Below are 21,972 nucleotides of genomic sequence, written 5' to 3'. Positions count from 1 at the left end.
AGCTCTCACCACACTTCCAACTTGCAAAGTTTCTTCTTTCCCTTTAATGCGGGGGAGGGCGGAGGAGGGCAGAGGAGGACTGGGGAGCGAAGCGTCCAGGGGGTTGGGTGTAGTGAGGCAGGCGCCTCTCGAGGAGGCCAGGACGGAGACTGGCTCTGGTCTCGCATATCGCTCCTGGGACCTATGGCCGGGGCTGTCCAGGGCATCGCCCACGCACAGCTGGAGCCCAGGCCTCAGACCTCCACTGAGCCCGGCTGCGTCAGGTGCTGCTGAAGGAGTTGGATGTTGTGCAGCAGTTTCTTCTGGTGGCCAGCCAGGGTGATGCCCAGGGCAGGCAGGTCTCTGGTGGGGAAGGAGTGGATCAAGTCTGGGCCCGCTTCTCTAAGATCCCAGGCATGACCCCTGGCCTGGGCCCAGAGGAATCCCCACCCCACCTCTCTCCCTGCTTACTCCAGGCCGAGCTGGACCACATCACTGAAGGTGCAGAGGCCAAACTTGGAGAAGTTTTCTTGGTAGCACTCCAGTCCAATGGCCAAAAGCCAGGCCTGGGGTGAGTCCAGAGAAGGAAAGTCCAGGGCCACAGGGTTCAGAAGGGCCTGGGAAGGTCTAAGTGAGGGGAGGTGGGTGTCAAAGTCTCCCCTTCATCTTAGCCCCCTCGCCTCAGTTTGTTTTCAGTTTGTATCTACCCTCCCTGGTTGTCCCAGGCTCCAGCCCCAATCTGCAGACCTGTCCCCAGGGCCACCGTCAGCCTGTAGAGTGTCTGGCTTTCGGATCATCTTGTCAAACGCAGCCACCAGCTGGTCAAAATGGGGCCGCTGGGTACGGTCCTTCTGCCAAGTGTCTAGCATGAGCAGATGTAGTCCAGGAGGACAGCCTGGAGGTGGGGGAAGCCGGAACTCCTGTTCTATCGCATTTAGCACCTGGGGGTTGGAGGAAGACCATGGTGATGAGAAGCTACTGCTAGTGGAAAGGAGTATCTTGTTGATTAGGTCAGTGGGTGGGCTGGGATCAGGCCGAGCATGAAGCTGGAGCGGGGAAGGGACTTAACGATACGGAAGCCAAGAGAACTTCCGGTGTGAGTGGATTAGAGACTAGAGGCTAAGAACCTGAGTCTGTGAGGCTGGTGGATTGGAAGGATGGGGGCGGGGGATCAGCAGTGTCTAGGTCAAGAGCTCACCTCCTGGTCACTCATATCCCAGTAGGGTCGCTCTCCATAACTCATCACTTCCCACATCACTATCCCAAAGCTCCAGACGTCACTGGATGTTGTATGTTTTCCGTGAGCGATGACCTCTGGGGCTGCCCACCGAAGCATACAACTTGGGCCCTGAGGGGTGGGGTTAGAAATAACAGCAGCAATAATGATCTCAGTGGCCGCATTTATTGAGCGACTGCTATGTGCTCACATGTCTGCCTGGCGTTCTCTCCTGGATGGAGCCCTGGTGAGCCCCATCCCTTCAGACGCTGTGATATGCCACGGGTGGGTCAACCCTGGGTCCCAGCTGGGCCTCCAGCGCCCTCTGGAAAAGGCTGAGCCCCCCCAGGCAGTGCTCTCACCTGAGGACTGTGGCCAAGACGAGCCACTTTGCACACCAGGTGGCTATTCACCAGCACGCCGTGGGCAGAGAGGGCACGGTGCACGAAGGCGAAGCTGGACAGGTACTGCATGGCTGCGGCCACTCCTCGCTGCATGGCCACCAGCTGCAGGCTGCTGAACTGGCCCTCCCGCTGCTGGGGGGCAGGGGGGCAGAGCTCAGCCTCCAGCAGCGGGGTGGGAAGCCTTGACCTGCTGCACAGCCCAGCAGGTATCAGCATGAGAGGGAGCGGGGATTAAGGAATCAGAAAATGGCCTGGGAACGAAGGATGAAGACCAGCGGGGGTGGGGGAGCAAAGATATAGGGCTCTGTCTCCTGTCTCCGGGACAGCTGAGAATTGTAAACCTGCCCGGACCCCAGGCTTCCCCAGCCGCGCCTCCCGCCCCCCCCCCCCAGGCTGGACTGACCCTGAGGAAGCTGTCCAGGGGACCCAGCTCCATGAGTTCCGTCAGCACCATGAGGGGCCGGCTCTTGGTGACCACGCCCTCCAGCCGCAGGATGTTGGGGTGCTGGAACTGGCCCAGGACTGCAGCCTGGCCCAGAAAGGTCATCTGGAGGCTCTCGGTGCCTCCAGCCCACAGGGCCTGGATGGCCACAGCCTGTTCCCGCCGTCCCCGGGGCTGCAGGCGGCCCCTGCGTACTTCACCAAAGGAGCCTGGGAGGACAGGGGCAGGTCGGGGAGTATGGAGGAAGGACTGCAGGCTCACGGTGTCCTGCCCCAGTTTGAAGGGATCCCGTCCCTTCCATCCCCTTCCTCTGCCCCTGCACACCTGCCCCAATGACCTCCTCGATCTTGATATACGCGGGATCCACCTCCCTGGTAAACTCCCGGATGGCCTGGCAGGGGTCCTCGTATGTGGAGGGGTCGATGTAATACTTCACCCCAAGTCCTGTGGGCAAATGGGGCGTGTCATGAGGGCGCGGTGCAAGGCCAGGCTGCCCGCACACGGTGGGGGGGGGGGGGCGTGCCCTCTTACCTACAAAGGCAGGGTCAAGGGCTTCCCCTCAGCCTCGGGGGAAGCTAGCCTTGCGTGCTGTGCTCAGCCCCCAGCTCTTGGTCTGGGAGCCCCCCCTCCCCGCCCCCCCCCCGCCCCGCCCCGTCCTGGCCCGGCCCCTCCCCACCCCATACCTGGACTGCTGTACTGCTGCAGTTGCTCTGTGTAGCCCGTCCCACGCCGCTTCCTGAGGACAAACCAGAGTCCTGGAATGACTCCCTCCCGTTCTGTCCCCCTTTCAGCCCCCACGCCGGCCACCCTCCGGCCAGGGGTCTGTGATCCCTCCTTCCCACCTGGGCACGGACCCTAAGGGAAGGGGCCGGGTGGCAGGAGGTGGGCGCCAGTGGGGGTTTCTGCGGTGGGCTGCGGGGCTGCAGGACGTGGGGCTGTGCTGCGGGGTGAGCGGTGCTCGGACACGGCCGGAAGGGGCTCACCTCCGGAACACGACAGCCAGCACGGTGATGGCCGCCAGCAGGAGGAAGGCCAAGGCCCCCAGGATGGACCCAATTACCAAGGAGAGTCTCTCTGGCAGCTGGGTGGACAGCTCACCTGAGGAAGCAGCCACCCAGGATCACTCGTGGGTAAGGCCTTCCCTGCACGCACACCTACATACCCCCCGCCCCCCACCGTGCACCTGCTCAGACCCACCCACAGACCCAAAGGCCAGCCGCTCAGCCATGAGACTATCCTCAGCCTCCTGGCCCACACGATCTCTAGTCTGGAGGGTGCTGGGTGAGGGGTCAAGGCCTGGAGGGCCCCCCCGGGCCTCTCCTCACCATTCCCTGGTGCTGCCCCCTCCCCATCCAGGCTTCCTCTCACCTTGAGGCAGCGTCTGGAAATAGACCTTGCCCCCGTAGGGGCCGTGGCCTGCGGCAGTCCGCGCCCGCACCTGGAAGCCATAGATGTGGCCAGGGCTCAGCTGGGTCACGGTGGCCGTGTTGGTCTCGCTGGTCAGGGTGAAGGAGTGGGATTCATCTTCTGCCTGGGGGTGACAGCCGTTCACTCCCTGCTGCCCAGTCTGGCCCCTCAGCCCTGCTCCCACCCCCAGGCTTCCTGGCACCTCTCCCCCAGCCCCGGCCCCACTGTGGGGCACCCCCTCTCCTCCCCACCTGGTCATAGTAGCGGAGCTGATAGTCCAGGATATTCCCGTTAGTCTGGTCTGGCTGTGGCCAGGACACCGTGATGCTGTTGGATGCCCGGCTCACCTGGTGCAATGCAGGGACTGCAGAGGGAACTGGGGTGTGGGGGGTTAGTAGGAGGGTCTCCAGGGCCCCCCCCCCCCCCGCCGGCAGCAGGAGTGGGGGAGGGGGCTGTAAGGAGGCCAGGCCAGGCGTCAGGCAGAGTAAAAGGCTCACCTGCGTGGCTGGTGCTGACATTGATGGCGGCAGCCTGGGGAGGGTCGGGGCTGAGCTCTGACACCCCGTTCACAGCCTGCACCTCCAGGATGTAGGGAACGTGTGCCCGGAGCCCCCCAACTAACACTCGGCTTTCAGTCAGGCCCCTCTGGCGGGGGTCGAAGTGCACCTCATCCCTGCAGCGGCGACAGGTGCCCGGGGTGCCCGTGCCAGGCTCCTGGTGGCCTCCGCATTCCTTGCACACGACATTGAAGAGCAGGTCCCCGCGTCCCCCCAGCTCCTGAGGCAGGCGCCAGTGCAGCATGAGCACTGAGCCTTGCACCTCGAACCAAAGCTCCCGGGGAGCCGAAGGCGGGCCTGGGGAGGCCGGCGAGGGTGGGGGCAGCGAGGAGGGCCAGGGAAAGGAGTCGTTGGGGTAGAGGTGGGGGAGGAGGGGTGGGCATGATGGAGGAAGTTAGGAAGCAGGGGACAGCAGGTGGCCCAGAGGGGAGGAGACCAAGAGCATGGGGTGGGGACCAGAAAGCGGAGGTGGGTGGGAGGAGGGGTAGGAGGTGGGCCAGTGCAGATGGAGTCAAGGTGAGAAGGAGGTGTGTAGCAGGGAGGGAGAAAATGAGGGAACAGGAGAAAAGTCACTGCAAATGCACACCAGCCCCACGTGTAGCCCTCGGGCTCCCCTTCTCTGCCGCCCCCAGTCCCATTTCCACCCCCTGGGCTGGTGGGAGACTCACCAGTGCAGGGGGCCTCTGGGGGGTCGGAACCGGCCCTGTAGAAGCCCTCAAGGCAGGGGCAAACAGGCGCCGCCGGGTCGGGGGCGTGGCTGCGGGCTGGGCAGGGCAAGCAGGGGGCGTTCCCAGCCGTGGCCTTGTAGGAGCCCTCCGGGCAGGCTGAGGGGCAGAACCGGGTGAGGACTTCAGGCTCACTCCACTCACCGCCTCTGGAGCCCCACGTGCGTCACTCGGGCATCCTCCCAGCCTTCCACTCCCCAGGGAGGTCTCTCCTTTCCTCCTGAGACCTACCCCCCACCCCCTCTTCCCTCTCTCCCTCACTCAGGCAGATTACTTCCACCAGGTGACTGGGGTGGGAACTGCATTTCCTTGGATGGAAAGAGTGAGGTGCAGTGGGGGACTATGGGCAGGACAAGCCCCTGATATAGGTGTCTGGCTCGACCGTGTACCCTCCGTCTGCAGAGGCCTTCCGCAGCCTCTACCCTGCAACAGAAGCATCCCCCTTGGCTGGTACCCACTGCCTTCTCCTACCTGCATCCTGGTCACCTGGCCCTGTGAGGATCACTTCCGAATTACATGGCATATAGGGACAAAGGACCCACCCCAAGATAACCCAGGAGTGTGATCTCCATCACTTCCCAGGCCTGCAGCCCCAGGAGGCTCAGCAATGTGGAAGTCTCCAGAAGGTTCTAGAAATTTGAGATGAGCCTATGACACCACATTTGTGTGCTTTAGAAAATAAGTCTGGAGAAAACAAGAGTCCTTTCCTAAAATAGCTTATTCCTGAACTTTCGGAGGACAAAGTAAAGTTTGGGGTATTCAGCAGAGGCGCCCAAAGGTCGGGAGACGGGTGGGGAGATCTTGGGCAAGTGCACAGCGGCAGAATCTCACCTTGGCAGGCCTTGTCTCCGCGGGCGGGCTGGTGCCCTGGCTGGCAGCGGCAGCCCCCAACAGCTACCATCCACTTGCCCTCCCCATTGCAGTGCAGCCTGGGGGGGCTCCCCCCGGCCTGTCCCCCACCTCCATCCTCCTCTGGCTCTGCGTGAGCCACACAGGTGCCCACGGCGGCCACCAGGGAGGCGCCTCCGGCCCCACTGGCCTGCGTCTCAGGGAAGGAGGCGAAGGCGCGGAGAACGGAGGGGCAGGTGTAGGAGAAGAGCTTGACCGCCACTAGGGCCAGGCACGCCCCCGTGTCCTGGAAGGCCACGTAGAAGCCGCGCTGGGTGAGGGGGCCGAAGCTCCTCTCTTTGACATTCAGCTGCAGCCCGGCCCGCTGCCCAGCGCCGTGCGGGCCCACGGCCCAGGCGGAGGAGGCGGGGAAGCTCTCGTCCGCTGCAATCGTGTCCACCTTGGTCCAGCGTTTGAGGTGCCAGGAGGAAATGCTGTCGGGGCCATCGGGCTCCTCCGCCTGGCGGTAGTAAAGCGTGAAGGTCTCCCGGCAGGTGCCTCCGGCCACGCCCAGGCTGGCACACGCCCGCACGGAGAAGTGGAGTCTGATGTGTGCCCTCTGCGCTCCTCGTCGCTCCACAAAGTGTGTCTGCAGCCAGTTGTCCTGCCCGGTGCCCGGAGGGGCCCCTGCCACATGGCATGCCTCGAAGGTCCGAGTCAGGCGTCGCTGGTCGTCCAGAACGCTCACTTCATCCCACTGTAGGGAGGGCGGCCGGGGAGACAGTTAGCTGCATGCAGAGCGGGGTAAGAACACGCGGAAGTCCTGTTCCTCTCGGGAGGATGAGTCTTACCCCATTAGTCTCTACCCAGGGCCTCCCTCCCAAGTTCCACACTCTAGGAGCAGGGTGGGGGAGGTGCGCTGGGGTCAGGAATGCCACTCACCCCGCCTGGTGGGTAGGTGAGCCAGCCAATCTCGGATGTCTCTCCAGTGGTGTCCAGAAGCACCTCTGCCCAGAGATAAGAAGGGACACTCAACGGCCAAGCCTCCGGCCGGTGCTGCTAACCCTCACCGCATTCCCATGAGGAAAACAAGAATTCCCCTCCCTGGTCCTTTGGATCCACCAGCAGGGGCACAGCTGTCCGTCAGGAGCCTTCCTCGGAAACCTTCCCCATCCTTTGCCCCTTCTTGACGTCTTCACTCTTTTCTGCCTTTTCTGAATCTTTCCCATTTCCCACCCACAGTGGCAGGTAGGGAATTCTGCAGTCTCCCCTCCCTCTTACCTTCCAGAGCCAGAACTGAGGACGCCAGCCCCAGGACCCAGAGACTGCACACCATGCCCGCCACTCTGCTCCCTGACCGGGCGGCCCCCTCAGCAGCCATGGGGCATCTTCAGGGCTCCCACCATTGCCCTGGCCGCCACCCTGCTCCCAGGCGGGGCTGCTGCTTTGTAAGACCGGGGGTCTGCTGCCGAACTTGTTTCCTAGGGAGACACACGGGACCAGAAGAGGCAGGTGGCAGGGAACGCCACTGCTACACAGATGGCCCAGACCCCAAAACCTGACCCTGTGTCTGGCCCGATAGCTCTCAAACCACCCCAGCACCAACCGAGGGGTAAAGGCCTGTAGGAAGCCGACTTTCTCCTGACTCGCGCCAAGTCTGTCATCTTAGAGGGCCATGTGATGGGTCACTCCCTCCCTACTTCCCACAGGTGACCCACCTCTGAGCATTTCTTACGGCCCTCCCTTAGAGCACAGGGTAATTCTGGGCCAGTCTTACCCTTTTCTTCTGGAAGGAGCTATTTCAGTTCTTTCTCTTCATTTCCTCTCCTCTCCTCCTCCTACGGCCACCCTGCGTTGGAAGTCAGAAGATTCTTCTCATTAAAACAAGCAGAGTAGAAAGCTGCTCCTTCCCTAAGGACACACGATTCCCCCTCGCCAGCACCTCCTGACCCACATAAGACCTGGACACTCTAGACATTGCAAAGAGGCAGTGGAGCAAGAGGGAACACAGGAAAGAGCTGTGGGGTATGATGGGAGGGAGGGTGGGGGAACAGACATGAGAAGAACAGAGGCATAAAGATGCCGTCTGAGGAGTGGAGAAGGGGTTGAGCTCTGGGGGACTGGCATGCCTACATCTGTGAACAGAGGTCTCCTGTCCACAAGGGGTACACTTCTATGGCATGCGGAAAAATAAATGTATGCCACATATAGGAAAAAATGCTTCTAGCACGCTCACAATGAGAGGACAGAATGGGGAAACAACAGTGGCATGCCATCTTGTCCTAGGAGATGAAAAATGCCCTGGGTTGAAGGAAATGTGCGAAACAGGCTCTCTAGATTCACGGCGCTTGTAAGTTCAAACTGGTGTTTTCTCTTGGAAGGACACTTGGCAATGTCTAGCTAGCAGCTTCACTTCTGAGAGTTTTGTCCTTCAGGTACTGTATCCTTTTTTTTTTTTTTTCAACCTTTATTTATTTTTGAGAGAGAGAGAGACAGAGTACAAGCAGGGAAGGAACAGAGAGAGAGGGAGACACAGAATCCGAAGCAGGCTCCAGGCTCTGAGCTGTCAGCACAGAGCCCGACGTGGGGCTCAAACTTGCGAACCGTGAGATAGTGACCTGAGCCGAAGTGGGATGCTCAAGTGACTGAGCCACCCAGGCGCCCCGGTACTCTATCCTTGGATCTGGTTGCACAGAAGTTCAAACACGGATATTTATTGCAGAATTGTTTGGAAGGGAAAAACCTGTAAAGTAACTGTTCATCAAGAGAAAGATGGTTAATAAATTATGGCACAACCTTAAAAAAGAATAAGGACAACAGTTTATGCACTGATTACAAAAATAATTTCTAAGGATAACTAGTCCATGCAGAATGCTATAAAGTGTGTTCCCAATTGGGAACCTAAAAAGGCCATCCCTGTACAAGCACACCCCCATGGCTCACAAGCACATGACGAGGGGGCATGGCTGCCTCCAGGGTCACGATGAAGACCAGTGGGCTCAGACCTGCCTTTGCTCATTGGTCTAGATATTAGTGGGGACCCATTTCTCTCCTTGTGACTGAGTCTCAAAAGTCTGCAAGTTGCGTGGACCAGAGCGGCACATTCCATTTATTTCTGTGAGGAAGAAAATAAGAGGCAGGTTGTTCAAAGCCGTCAAACTGAGAGAGAAAAAAGAAAGCCATTGGAAACTGGAACCTATTTCCTCCAGGACAGTCACGGCCAGGTGATCCACACCATCATTGAAAACTGCACATTTCATAATGAGGTCAAAATCAAACTACTGCACTATTTAACTTCCATAAATAAGAAAGTCATAATTTGATTCCTGCTAATCTAATTTCTCCTGGCAACGCTGGCTGTCTTGCAAGAGGAAGCCTTCAGTGTCACCCCCATGTGGTTGTCATGAAAGGGCACAGCTTTTGCAGCTGTGTGGGCTGGTGCATAATGGGTATCTGCCCATCAGCCACTGAAATTTCCCTGTCATGCCACTAGAACCCTACTTGTGAGATAGAGTTTAACTTAGAGCACATAGCAAGTAAGAAGCATTTCCAAATCACCCGGTTGTACACCTTAAACTTACACGACGGTATACGTCAACGGTCTCTCAATAAACCCAGAAAAAAAAAGGAAGCATTGCCATACGGCAAATGATTCCTGAGAAACAGAGGTTCTTTGCAAATACTGTCCTCAATGCTGCTAGAATCATTCACAGACTAAATGTTTCAAAGAACAGGGAGACCGTGAAGTAAAAAAGCAGGGCCCCACCACCAATGGCCGCTCAGTAAATATCCTGAAGGAACTCATGTTGTGGCTGCATCCCCCAAACTCTCTGTGGCTTAATTTGGAGACATGCTTGTCACACCAAGGCAGACCAGACTCTGTCCAGCGCTATAGGGTCTTTAGGAATGCTGTTATCAAGAACTGAAAATGCCAGCAAAATGTCTTTAAACAAGGAAAGCTATTATATCATTTGCCCAGCAGATATTCTCCAAAATAGCCTCTTTCAGGCAGAAGATGGATGGATTCTGGAATATGTAACAAAGAAAACACTGTAAGCACCGTGTCTTCTTCAACTTATAACTAGACAACTAATCACGGAGAAGGAATAATAAACACTTTGGATGCATCTCAATGAATTTTTGGTGGGGGGGTGGGGGAGACAACAAGAGGGAAGAGATAGACTGCAGATCATATCAGCTGCGCAATATGGAACATTCTAGAAGATGAGGGATGGCAAAGTATTTGCTTTGATGACCCACAATACAAGCAACACAGTCGCTTGTGGCTACAATAGGGCGTGTATGCACAGCCTCAGCGTGCATCTTAATGACAACATGAAGCTGGCCTGTCTCCAGAGGATCCAGAAAAGAGCAAAAGCAAAAGCAATTAGAGAACACGTTAAAGCCACTCAGCTTCTGTCCTCAAGAGGCATCAGGAAGAAAAGAATTAAATGGAGACATTGCGTGTGGATTGCCACTTTCCAAATTTTGTGCAGGTTTTTGCCAAGAACAAAGATATTCATTAAAAAACGGTTGAGGATCTTCAAGTACCCAGAAGTGTCCCTTGCTGTCCGAAGGGACCTCTTTTCAATGTGGATCCAGAAGACTGAAGGTTATAAATGAGTTCCTTCAGAAAACAAAAACCGGTTGAGTGAGACTAGGAGGTTAGGTCAATTCTCGCTTATCCAAAAAAAAGATATATTCAAGTCTTTTCCTTTTTAATATATAAAAAGAACTTGGGTGTATCTCTATGGCAAGAATAAAAATTAGGAAAGAGGAAACTTTAAGATATGGAAGAAACTGCTGTCAGCTAATTCCTACCACCGCAGATTCTTTTGAAAGAAGTTTCAAAGGCAGAAATGTAAGTGACGAGAACACGCGCTCCATCCACCTGCCTGGAATACTAAACAAGCAGGACTTAGAACTTGATTTTCAAAGGTGCCTTCAGTGGCTGAGGACTAGGACATCTTTCCGCATTTAGTCTAGGAGTGTGTCCCAGAAGCAGTCAAGGGCATCCCTGTTGCAACACAGGTGGGGGGGAGGGGGGTGGTGTGAGGGTGGGCCTGCTTTGGGTCCCTCTAACTTCTTGAGCTCGTGAAGGGAACCGGTCCATGTTGAGAAACCCTTTAAGCCATGAAAGAGCAGAAAACTTCTCCCAATCAGGGAAACATTCACATTTCAGATGTGTGTATGGTTTGAAAAACAGAACACCAGAAGCAGCAGAAATGTGGATGGAAAATGGAAGCTCAGAAAAGAAGACTGATTAGACAAAATTTCATATGACAAAAATTGCATTCTATGACTTCACATTTTTTTTCTCAGCTTCTTTTCTACATATATCACTTTACATCTTTTTGCTATAGTAGACACACTGCATCCACAAGCCTGCTACATTTCTTTGGTTTATAAAAATATGACAGTTCGTAGGCATCAGAATTGTGTTTTGTTTCCAGAAACTGGCAAAGATGAAAGATGTGTAGACTCTTAGCTTATAAATCACAGCTTCTGAGTTCTGTTACCTTTAAAAATGAGAGACTTAAAAATACATTAAATGAGTACATCTGTAAGAATTTAAAAAATTAACTGTCCTCGAATTGAAATGCTAAATACGGTAATTTTATGAACAAACTGAGATGGCTTAATATAGTTTATGCACCTCAATCCACAAAATGAGTCTTAAAAACATTAAGTGATATAAACCTTATGAATAAGCTTGAAGGAAGGTATGGCAGAAAATACACTGAACCGTTAAGACTGGTTCCTTCCTGTAGGAGGGAGAAATGAAGGATAGTAGGTGGGGGGTTATTAACTATGTCTTAGGTATATTCCAATGGGTTTCCTTGTTACAACGAGCATATCTCATTTTTACAATTAAAACAGAATCTCATCATGACCATCGAAACAAAAAAAAAAAGGAAAAGGTTTTCAAAACCCAGACTAACCTAGCGTATGTTTACATGTTATCCTCCCCCCACCCCCTTTTTCTCTCTGGGTTTCAAAATAATCTAGAGATTTTCATCTATGAGAAGAAGGCAGAGAGAAAGAGGCAGTAGGAGTTGGGAATAAATGAGCAAAATAACTTTATCCCTGGATTTTCTTTAAGCTTCTCTCCGAAGAAGTTCAAATTGCCCCACTGACAGTACCGTGCTTCTCTTACTCGGTCCTAGGCAAAGGACTGCAGCTTTCAAGGGGGGACCAAGGCGGCTGGACACTCAGAGCACAAGACAAGGGCATCGTCACTAAGTGAGCCCAGACGGGAACATTCGGAGAGGCAAAGCAGGCTGCAGGGCCCAGCAGGGCAAGGGAGGTCCCAAGGGCAAAGGGGCCATTGGTTAATGTGTAGTGTGACAGGTCCTCACACCTGTTAGCCACAGGGTCAGCGTGGGAGGGGTCAGAAGCACAGTCCCTGTCCTCGTCCTGTTCTGCAGCTGTTAAACGCCCAGGAAATTCCAGGATAATCCTTGCTCAGCTTAATGCCGCTGCCTCTACCCTTTAATCTCCACCTTGGACATGGTCTCAGTCGCTGTCTCTGGGAGCTCTGGCTGCCGGCCTTGAAAAGGATCCCCTCAGCCCTTACAGCGGCATCCAGAGCACATAGTGAGGACGTGGCTGTCCTCTGGTGCTTCTGGCCCCTGCCGCCCTGGTGGGAGAAGCCAGTTTGTGGATTACCTAGCAGAGGAGAGTCCTGTGTCCCTTGAGGCCTCCAGCCTCCAAGAATGTCCCCCAGAGCACGCAGATGCAGACGAATGTGCCTCCCACTCCCAGGCTGTGGAGCTGGGGGAGGCTTTTAAGATGCAGGCAGTGTCTGGGAGTGGCAGACAGCCACTTAGACTGAGCCACTCTGGCTGTGCACGGACCACGGACACACGCATGGCTTTGGAAAAGGGCGGAAGGGAGGATGTTGGTGCTGTCAGTACGTGTCCGCGGGAGATGAGTACATGGGAGAGTGTAGAAGTCCCCAAGAGCCAGGACCAGTGCCCGTGGGAGCAAGTGCGAGAGCGTGTGAGGCAATGTGTGTGAGGCGAGATGGGTGCAGGGCAGCACGCGTGCTGGGAGGAGTGCGTGTGCGTGTGTGTGCGTGTGTGTGTGTGAGCATGCACATCAGAGCAGATCCAGAGTGCTCCTCATACTGATGCCCACGAGCCCTTCTCCTCACCCTGGGTCCGTCCCCACTCTACCCCCAGTGGGCCTGTCCACTGCTCTCTACCCCAGGAGTCGCTGCTGCCGAAACATCTGGGCTGGGAGAGTGCGAGCTGAACAGGAAAGAAGAGAAAGGGAAACCAAGGCTGCCTCAACTCCCTAACCCCGCCAACCTGCCTCCACCTAGTGGGAGGGAGTGCGGCGGGGACATGGGACCTGGGGCCTAGCTCAGGAGAAGGTGAGGAGCTGGAAAAGCGGCCGGCAGAGAAGAGGAATGTTCCAGCCCTTCACATGCTCAGACCGCTGGTGCCTGTTGCTCCTAGGCACTCTGGTGACATAATCGTCACTGCCAGCCATCTTCTTGAGCCCTGAACGAACCAACAGACTCCCAAGGAGTCCCCTCTCTAGGCCACTAGGTAGGTACACAGAAGCCCCCACCCTCGCCTTCCTGCAAGGAAAAAGGGCCACTGCTCTGGAAGAACCAAGCAGCCCCTCAGAACAGCACCCGCAACAAACGACAAGTCCCAATCAGGCAATGCCCATTACCTGGACATCTCCCCGCACTGCCAACAGTTCCACAGCACCTTCCCACCCAGCCAGCATCTCCCCTTCTAGAACCTGAGTCAAGTTCTCCTGGCGGGTGGAGGGCCTGGCCCCGGTTTAACTTATTGGGAACAGGCCCAGCCGCTTCTCTCCACCGGCACCGCCAGGGACATTACAACATCAGCTATGCTGGGCCCAGGCCAGCTCCCCCAGGGATGGGAGGAGCGAGGGTGCCAGACAGCCAAGATTGGAGGGTGGGGGTGGGGGGCAGGTAGGGCCAAGCACCCAGATGCAAAGCGAGGGGGTGGAGCTGGGGCAGAAGCAAGCAGCAGACTTTGGTTGCAACTTGGGGGTTAGGGCCGGGGAGCACGAACGGAGCCTTCTCTCCGCTCCACGGCTTAGGGGTGGGAATGGGGGTGGGGGAGCCGGGGGCAGGCGTGGGATCAACGTCTCGCCCCTCCCAGCTCCGTGGGGATTGGAGAGATGCCACGGGAGTCAGAAGGGTGGGCGATCCTCTTCGGAACGCTGGGGGCCCGGCTTGGCGAGGACCCCTACGTCAGGACCCCCAAGCCAGAGCCAGAGCAGCGCCTCGGGAGACACAGTGGGGGATCGCAGCAGCGAGGGTGACAGTGGTGTCAGTGACGGCTGGTCAGAGGTCGGGCAGCCAGCGTGGACAGTTTCGCACCCCTCACGAACCCACCTTCGCCTTGGGGAAGGACACTCAGCACTCCCCCAGGGGGCCCCCCAGGATCTGCAGAGGCCCGGTCTGGAGGGCCCCTCTACTTTTGCAAACCTGGACGCCTCTGTCCCCAGGCACACCGCCCCCCCCCACCCCACCCCCTCAACGCCGCCTGGCACCCCGGGGCTCACCTTCCGCCGGCCGCAGGCTCCGCAGGTCTGCGCCCCCCACCCTCCGAGGCCCCGCGGTGGAGCCGCGGCGCCCGCGTCTCCGCTCGGGTGCGGGGACCCCGCTGCCCGCGGCCCGGGTCCGCTCGCCGCCGCGCGTCTCCGGGGTTCCGGGGCGGCCGGGGGGCGGTGGCCGGCGGCGGGGGCTGCTCTGGAGGCGGGGCGCCCGGGGATCGCGCGGGGCCCGCGTCGCGCTGGCCGTCGCCGCGCTCGGTCGCGGGTCCCGCCGCCCGCTGCTCGGCTCTGGAGCGGCGGCAGGGGCGAGCGCAGCCCGGCCCGCCCCCTCCGCGTCCCTCCCAGCCCGGCCCGCCCCTCTCCGGCCCCTGCGGCCGCCCTCCTTCTCCCCTCTTCCGGGGAGCCGAGCCCGCCCTCCCGGCCTGGGCGGCGATGCGCGGGGGAGAGCGGGGTGGAGGCGCGGGGCTCGCCCTGGGCCCGCCTGAGCGCCGGGCGGGGGCGCCTCCTCCTCCCGGCCGCGCGCGGCGGGGGGACCGGGGCGCCGGGGGAGGCGCGCGCGAGGGGCCCGGAGGGCGCGGGCGGCGGGCCGAGGTGTTTAGACCCCCGGGCCGGGCGCGGGCTCGGGTCCCCGGGAGCGAAGCGCACGGGCGGCCGGCCGACGCCCGGGGCACCGCGGGGCACGGCGGGGCAGGGCAGGGCAGCGCGGCAGCCGGCCCGAACGCCCGCGCCCTCTCCCCACCCCTGCTTTTCGGCTTCAACTCTAGGAACTAAACCCGCTGTTTTAGTTCCTACTCAGGTTTAAACTAAGGTGGGCGTGAGCTGCGAAGAAGAGAAAGAAGGAAAAGAAGGGGGTGGAGGGAAAGACAAACTGAGAAATCTCGGAGGGTACGGGGGTGGGGTGGGGATGGGTAGGCAGCAGTGGAGCGGTGGCGGGGGGGGGGGGCTATCTGGGTTATGAAAGTGTCTGTGATCTCGCCTTAAACTCTTCCGCCTCTTCGTGACCCTGGATCTTGGTCAACGTTGGGGCTGCTGACTCCACCCTCCCCAAAGGGCTGGGAAGCCTGGGTCTGAAAGGGGAAGTCCAGATGTAGGTGCCTGGCTTTGCATTGCCCGGGCAAGTCGTGCACCCCTGGGTGGCTCCACCTCTGCCCGCTCCCCAGGGAGAACCTACCCACAGGGATCTGAGGCGTTGGGAGGTGCCTGGAAGGTTGGAGGAACCGAGGGGGCGCCGCGAGGAAAAATGTTTCCGCCCACCCCGAGCCTCTCCTCCGACCGGGGACAGGATTTGGGGGGTCTATTGTTCCGGTCCTACAGCGCTGAGCCGGGGCTTTCCCACGAAGTGCTGCTACCACCTGCTGGTTCTTTCAAGGAACACAGGCGACTGGTGGAAGTCCCTCTGGCCTTTCCCCCCTCCTCCCCGTATCACCGGGTGGCATCTCAGTTCTCCCACTTACTTACTTCGTTTACCCAAGACGAGGGAAAGCGCTAGCTAGCTGCAAACGGGCTGATCACAAAAGTGGTACTTAAGGAGCATTCAGAAACCGAGGAAAATTGTGAAAGAGATCTGTGAGCCAACAAGCACAATAAAGGAAACAATGCAACTCATTAGAAGGCACCTGGGAGAAACAAACCGGCTTTAATGAATTGGCTGAATGAGTGATGGAAACTGAAAGGCGACTGAACTAGTCCCCACTTGGCAAGGGGGTTGTTCTCTCTCGATATCTGCAGTCAATTAATAAGCCTAATGATGTTGAATGATTCTGCATTTGGGCAGCTTCGATAAGTCCGCTTGCACCGGTGAGCCTCACCAGATCTTGTTTCTTCCCCTTGCTCTGAAATTCAGTTGGTAGAGAGCTGCTTTCATTTCCTTTCCAAACCAGGCATCTCCGAGGCCTGGAAACACTTTTGAGAAGAAACCTGAATTTACATTGTATGTGATATTATATAACTCATTATCCTAGTTACAGTAACAACATGACTGCCAGAAAGCTCTGGGTGCAGTGGAAACTTTTGTTTTTCTCTTTAAAGCGCACGATTAAATTATGTTAAAAGCAGCAACAAAACAAAAACAGAAGTTACTTTATAAAACCCAGAAATTCCAGTAGTGATTTGCAATGCATGGTATATGCTGACAGCATAGTAAAAATATCTGTTCTTTTCTATTGCCTGATGTATCCCATTGTTAACACTGGGTGCCTGTGATCTGAAATTAAGTTTTTGTTGTGCGAGGCTTATGTAATGAGCATTTTTTCTCTTGTTGATAACATTTGCGAGGGGTCCAGTCTTCAGAGAAAGCACCCTTGTACTCTGCAAGCAAAGAGGTGATTCCGATTGGCCCTGTATCATCATCTCCTGTGTGTTAAACCACGTTGTAAAGGTAGGTGGAGAGCACAGAATGCATTGTTAAGTTATGCTGCCACCTGCAGCTATTAAAAAGCAACGTAATGAATCTCTTTTTAAAGTTGAACATAAATCTTTGCCATAATTTGTTCAGTGCCTGGCACACATTGGGTGCTCCGAAGTGTTTTAGAATAAGTGAATCAAACATAATAGTATTTAAACTTGTTCTGCACTGGGGGGCAGGACCTAATAACGTTTGTGGCTCACAGAATTCATTATCTTGGGACACAGCCCTCTATCATGTAAATCTGGAGCCAGATTACAAAACTCCAGGTGGCTTGGGATGGATCTTTGATTCTGCCTCTTTTCTTTTTCTGTTTTTGCCTCCTTCTCAGGCTTTCAGTACCCAAGGATGCTCAATTTCTTCCTTCTTCCTTATTTCCCTTTAGGATGATGGATGCAGCCTATGTTATTACAGAGAGCTTTATAAGTAACTTCTGGGATAAGCATTCTAGTAAAAATCAATAAAGGAATTTGCAGAGCCCCCAGATCTCTCATACCAAGACATTAGTTATTTAGTTACGGTTCCAGATACACAAACTTACAGGGGCCCAGTCACTTCCCTGACCTGTCTGGAGGTCCTGTGGCTTTTTTTTTTTAATTTTTTTAATGTTCATTTATTTTTGAGAGAGAGAGAGAGAGAGAGAGACAGAGTGCGAGCAGGGGAGGGACAGAGAGAGGAAGACACAGAATCTGAAGCAGACTCCAGGCTCTGAGCTGTCAGCACAGAGCCCGATGTGGGCTCGAACCCACAAACTGTTAGATCATGACCTGAGCCAAAGTGAGATGCTTAACCGACTGAGCCACCCAGGCAGGTGCCCCAAGGTCCTGTGGCTTCTAAATACAGTCTTATTTGCCAAAAGCTGGTGTCTGGTCTCTAAATATTGTGCCCCATAAAAATGCCAAGTGCCCATTTATACAACTCATACTTTTTCTCCCCATTCAGAAATTTCTAGAGTGTTCTAGAGTTTTCCTACAGTACAGGTTTATTTGAAGGACAAACCCAGTTTGCAACTGACTTTTAGACCAATGGTGATTGATATCCTGGATGCTCACTGAAAGTGAATGGTCTTCAAAGTTTCCCCGTGAGAGCCTTACACTATGACATTACTTTAACCAAGCAATAATCAAAAGACATTCAGAAGTATCAGTGCGCAGAGAGAAAAAGGAGGGCTCTTGTCTCACAACAGAATGTTTTCTCACTTAGAGACTGACTTCAGCTGCATGACACGGCAGCAGTGTTGCACAGAACAAGTGCAAAGTCGCAGGGCGGTGGTTTAAACAAATGGAGTGATTCAGGAATACGGGGGCAGCTCCTGGTCAGCAAGACTTAGGCTCCTGCCTTCCATCTTTCAGGCGATGCCTCGTTCTCCGGGTTCTCAGCATGTCAGCACTGCTCCAGCTATAATGCCTGTGAGCTCTGGTCAAGAAGAGGATGTACCCAGAACCAAGAGCAGAGCTTTGGCTGCGTTAGCACCTTTAAAGAACCTTTCCGGAAGGCCCACCCGCTGACCTGTCCTTGTATGTTATTGGCCAGGGTTGTGTTGCATGACCACCCCTACCTGAAAGGGACAGGGAAGTGTGTGCTTCACCAAATAAAACTCAAGTTCTGTTTGTGAGAGAGGAGGAGAGAAGTTTAGGCGACCAGCAGCCTCTGCTATGAATGAGCAAAGATGATCACAGTTTCATACGATTTCCTGCAATCTGTGAAGACAGAAGCTTTTTGTAGGACATCCTTGCTGGTATTTTCCCTCCAGTCCATCATCCTCAATACATATTTTAAGTGCTCCAAGGTGATTCCTAGGAAAGTTACTGTAGTGAATGGAAATGCTAAGAGCTTCCTATCACTAAAATAATTATGACCTCATCTCAAAAGAAAAATAACAAATCCTCCGCAGTTACTCATAGAAACAATCAGAGTTGCAAGCATTACGCATTTTAATAAGAATTCGGGCAGCCCCCACTGGCAGGACAGGGTTGATGCGGGCTCCTCTCGCCACACTGCGTCTTCCCTTTGTCAGCTTGGTCTTCGTTCTTCAGATCCAGACAGGATGTGAGGCACGACATGATGCCCCAGATGGAGCAAATGATGCCTACTCTGCTCTTCCAGTCAAATGCAGTCTTGTCCTCTCGCTCCAGTCCCAGATAGCGTTCTCTGAAAACACCCTCACGACCCCACACAGGAAAAGTGGCCTGTGTTCCTGCAAGATCTGCCTCCAGCTCTAGACGGACATCTAGAAACAGCATCTTGTTTCCCGGGCTGCTGGGTGTTTCCTGGGCTTAGCTGACAGCTCTCTATCTCTGCATTTATCCGGGATTCTGGAATCTCTCACATCAGACCTTGAAGCACCAACAAAGGGAACAAGTCGCTACCAAGAATGAGTCAACAGCACCATCCACAAGACTTGAGCCCTTTCAAACATATGAGGCAAAGTTGAAAAGGAAGAGCAGTGTCAGGTTTTAAAGAACAAGTCTTCCCCTTATATTCATACCGAGTTGAGAACAGATCCGAAAACTATTTTAAAAGGTTGGAATAAAAAGGGAGTGAGGGAAAAAAAAAAAAAAAAAGGAAAGCACAATAACCAAAATAAAATCTTAGTCATGCAGAAAGAAAGAAATGACAAAACTCTGGGGAAAACAAACCGGTGAAATATAACCTATGAAGCTGGAAGGCTCAAGATATGAGACCTAAATTAATTATTTTTTAAATAACAGAGAAGGCAAAAGGTTTGGAAAATACAGTAGGAAACCCTAACCTTCAAGTGATAGTTCTGGGGGCGCCTGGGTGACTCAGTCGATTAAGTGTCTGACTCTTGATCTTGGGTCAGGTCATGATCTCGCAGTTCGTGGGATCGAGCCGCACGTTGGGCTCCACGCTGACAGCATGGAGCCTGCTTGGGATTCTCTCTCCCTCTCTCTTCCCCTGCCTTGCTCATTCTCTCTCTCTCCTCCCCCCTCAAAAATAAATAAATAAACTTTAAAAATAACAATAATTCTGGAATGGGAAAGATCAAATACACAAGACAGAAAGAAAGTACAAAATTAACACAATTTATTTTAACATCTGGCACATATTAAGTACTTAACAAATATTTATCAAATAGTTGAATTAAGGGGCGCCTGGGTGGCTCAGTCCATTAAGCATCCGACTTCGACTCCGGTCATGTTCTCATGGTTTGTGGGTTCAAGCCCCACATTGGGCTCTGTGCTGACAACTCAGACTCTGGAGCCTGCTTCAGATTCTGTGTCTCCCTTTCTCTCTGCCGCTCTCCTGCTCACACTCTGTCTCTGTCTTTGTCTCTCTCTCTCTCTCTCAAAAATAAACATTAAAAAATTAAACATAGTTGAATTAAAAAAATCATGAGACTGAAAATTCGGAGATTTTGCTATTTTCTAAGCACAGCTGATAAGCAAAATCAATGCCAATATACATTCTGGAGAAAATTTTCCAGTTAATGCCTTGTAAGTTTACACACACACACACACACACACACACACACATACACACACACACAATTTGTATTTAACAATAGTTAAAATCAAGGTCCTTTCATATTTTTTCTCTGGGGCATTGATTAATGGGAAGGTAGTAGAATCACATCTTCAGAGCTTTCAGAAGAAAAGTGTAAAACACTTGATGAGTTTCTCAAAAGCCGTTCTCAGCCCTTCTCCTTAGCTCCCCTCAATGTTGAGGTGAGGGCCTAAATAACTGCCCTCCTGGTCTTTCTTTCAATTAGGGGTGGATGCCAGGCCTGACTCTGGTTCTTGAGAAGAAAACAGACTTCTGCTGGCAGCACTTGTGAGAACGCTTTTGGCTTTCTATGAAGAGACACAGATTTGGCTGATGTGGCTTTCTCCTTTGTCGCCTCTTGAAATCTTCTGTTGGACGTTGTATTGGTCTCCTATCAATGCCATAAAAAAAACTTAGTGGCTGAAAACCACACAAATGTATTATCTTACAGTTCTAAATTTGGGTCAGAAGTCCAAAATGGGTCTGAACTGGGTTAAGGAAAACAAACAAACAAACAAAACAAAACAAACCCTCAAAGTATAGGAGGGCTGTGTTCCTTGTCTAGGCTCTAGGGAGAATCTTTCCTTGCCTTTTGTAGAGCAACTTCTGGGGCCACTGCATTCCTTAACTCATGGTCTTTATCCTCAAAGCCAGTAATATCGGCTGAATTCTTTTGCTGACTCTCTTCCGTCTCCCTCTTCCACTCATGATTATAGTGGGTCCACCCAGATAATCCAGGATCATCTCTGTATCTCAAAGTCAGGCGATTAGCAACCTTAATTCTATCTGCAAACCTAATTCCCTTTTGCTTTGTAAACTAACATAACATCCTAATTCCAAGGATTCCGATGTGGATTTTTAGGGGACCTCCCATTATTCTGCCTACCACAGACATGATGGCTGGAGCTTCAGCATCCCTATTAGCAACTGGGCCAAAGCCAGAAACTATGTACTCTTTTTTGTTGTTGTTACATGAGAAAAAAAAAAAAAAAAAACATCTGCAATTGTGGTTTTTGTTACCTGTAGCTTCATACCTCTCTACTGGGTAAGGACTCACACATTATATCCCCAGCCAAAGGTTTATTCTTTTTAAACATCAAGCTGGGGTCATTCTCAGATCTGCAAATTCTTGGAACACTTACCACTCAAGACTGTTTTCTAGTAAGGCACACAACAAATGTACTCTGAATAATCAAGAAATGAATAAGGAATTGCATTCTTCATTAGGGAGGTTGTGATTGAGAAAAAGTGGTTGTAATCAGTGAAACTATCTAAAATTGTAGGATAAGTAAAATACAAAACAAAATATAAACCTGCAAAACACTAATAACAGGAAAATTAAGTAATTGAGGGTAATTATGGCAACAAAAGTAAAATGCTCAATGTAAACATAAAAAGAAAGTCTTTCTTTTTTTTAAAGGAGATTTTAAACTCCAGATTAGCAGCACGCAAAATATGAAAGAGAAATGACAAAGGTAGAGATGTCATCGGTGTTAATTTCCTTCATGCCCATCAAAGGAAGTCAAGAGCTATTGTTGGCATAATTAGGCAAAAAGAACTTTAATGTTTTAAGATAATCATGTAAGATTATCTTTAAAATAGAGTGTTAAGGCTGCAAACCGTAGATAAAAGCTAAAAGCAAATGGACATATTTCATTCATCTAAGAAAATATAGATAAAAGATAACAAGGAAGCATTGAAACACAGAAAGGATAATTAAAGTGACAGATGTCAAACCTAGTACAATAGCCTAATAAGCATAATATTCTAGAACTATTTCTATGGTAAGTCAGTGGAATAAGTACATTATGAATTTTCTTCATGTAGTAAGCAACAGAAAATCTCTTCCAATTTTATAATATAATTAAATGAGCTATTGTCTTTTCCATGTCTGGAAATATTTATATAAGTGAGACAGTATTTGGGGGAACTTGACCCTTTAATTTCTCAAATGAAAAT

The 21,972-nt window shown here is 53.1% G+C and overlaps 1 protein-coding gene and 1 long non-coding RNA gene across 6 annotated transcripts; one reads left to right on the top strand and one right to left on the bottom strand.

The window, feature by feature from the left end:
• Positions 1–28: 28 nt before the first annotated feature.
• Positions 29–14,246, bottom strand: EPHB6 (EPH receptor B6). 4 transcript variants are annotated; one of them, XM_030308617.1, is made up of 19 exons: positions 14,112–14,244; positions 8,177–8,312; positions 7,336–7,407; positions 6,840–7,039; positions 6,501–6,565; positions 5,562–6,315; positions 4,674–4,829; positions 3,946–4,302; positions 3,700–3,824; positions 3,410–3,572; positions 3,025–3,139; positions 2,725–2,777; positions 2,366–2,485; positions 2,003–2,250; positions 1,558–1,731; positions 1,178–1,327; positions 727–920; positions 451–606; positions 29–342 (listed from the first exon to the last, which is right to left on the bottom strand). In XM_030308617.1, the coding sequence occupies exons 4-19, from the start codon at positions 6,937–6,939 to the stop codon at positions 234–236; spliced, it is 3,039 nt and encodes a 1,012-aa protein (XP_030164477.1). In that variant the 5' UTR covers positions 6,940–7,039; positions 7,336–7,407; positions 8,177–8,312; positions 14,112–14,244; the 3' UTR covers positions 29–233. The 4 variants fall into 4 exon arrangements, with proteins under 4 accessions (XP_030164477.1, XP_032448359.1, XP_032448358.1 ...); XM_032592468.1 differs by lacking the exon at positions 8,177–8,312 and having other exon boundaries at positions 3,700–3,812; positions 14,112–14,246; XM_032592467.1 differs by lacking the exon at positions 8,177–8,312 and having other exon boundaries at positions 1,558–1,728; positions 14,112–14,245.
• Positions 14,247–15,162: 916 nt separating this feature from the next.
• LOC115509306 lies at positions 15,163–21,000 on the top strand. 2 transcript variants are annotated; one of them, XR_004343322.1, is made up of 3 exons: positions 15,163–15,899; positions 16,385–16,479; positions 20,240–21,000. It is a non-coding gene; the product is annotated as an uncharacterized LOC115509306 (long non-coding RNA). The 2 variants fall into 2 exon arrangements; XR_003967299.1 differs by having other exon boundaries at positions 15,163–16,479.
• Positions 21,001–21,972: the final 972 nt, after the last annotated feature.

The sequence above is a fragment of the Lynx canadensis genome, chromosome A2 (assembly GCF_007474595.2).
Source record: "Lynx canadensis isolate LIC74 chromosome A2, mLynCan4.pri.v2, whole genome shotgun sequence".
Classification (NCBI taxonomy): domain Eukaryota; kingdom Metazoa; phylum Chordata; class Mammalia; order Carnivora; family Felidae; genus Lynx; species Lynx canadensis.
The sequence above is the reverse complement of the archived record's forward strand: the minus strand, read 5'-3'. Positions and strand labels throughout refer to the sequence as shown.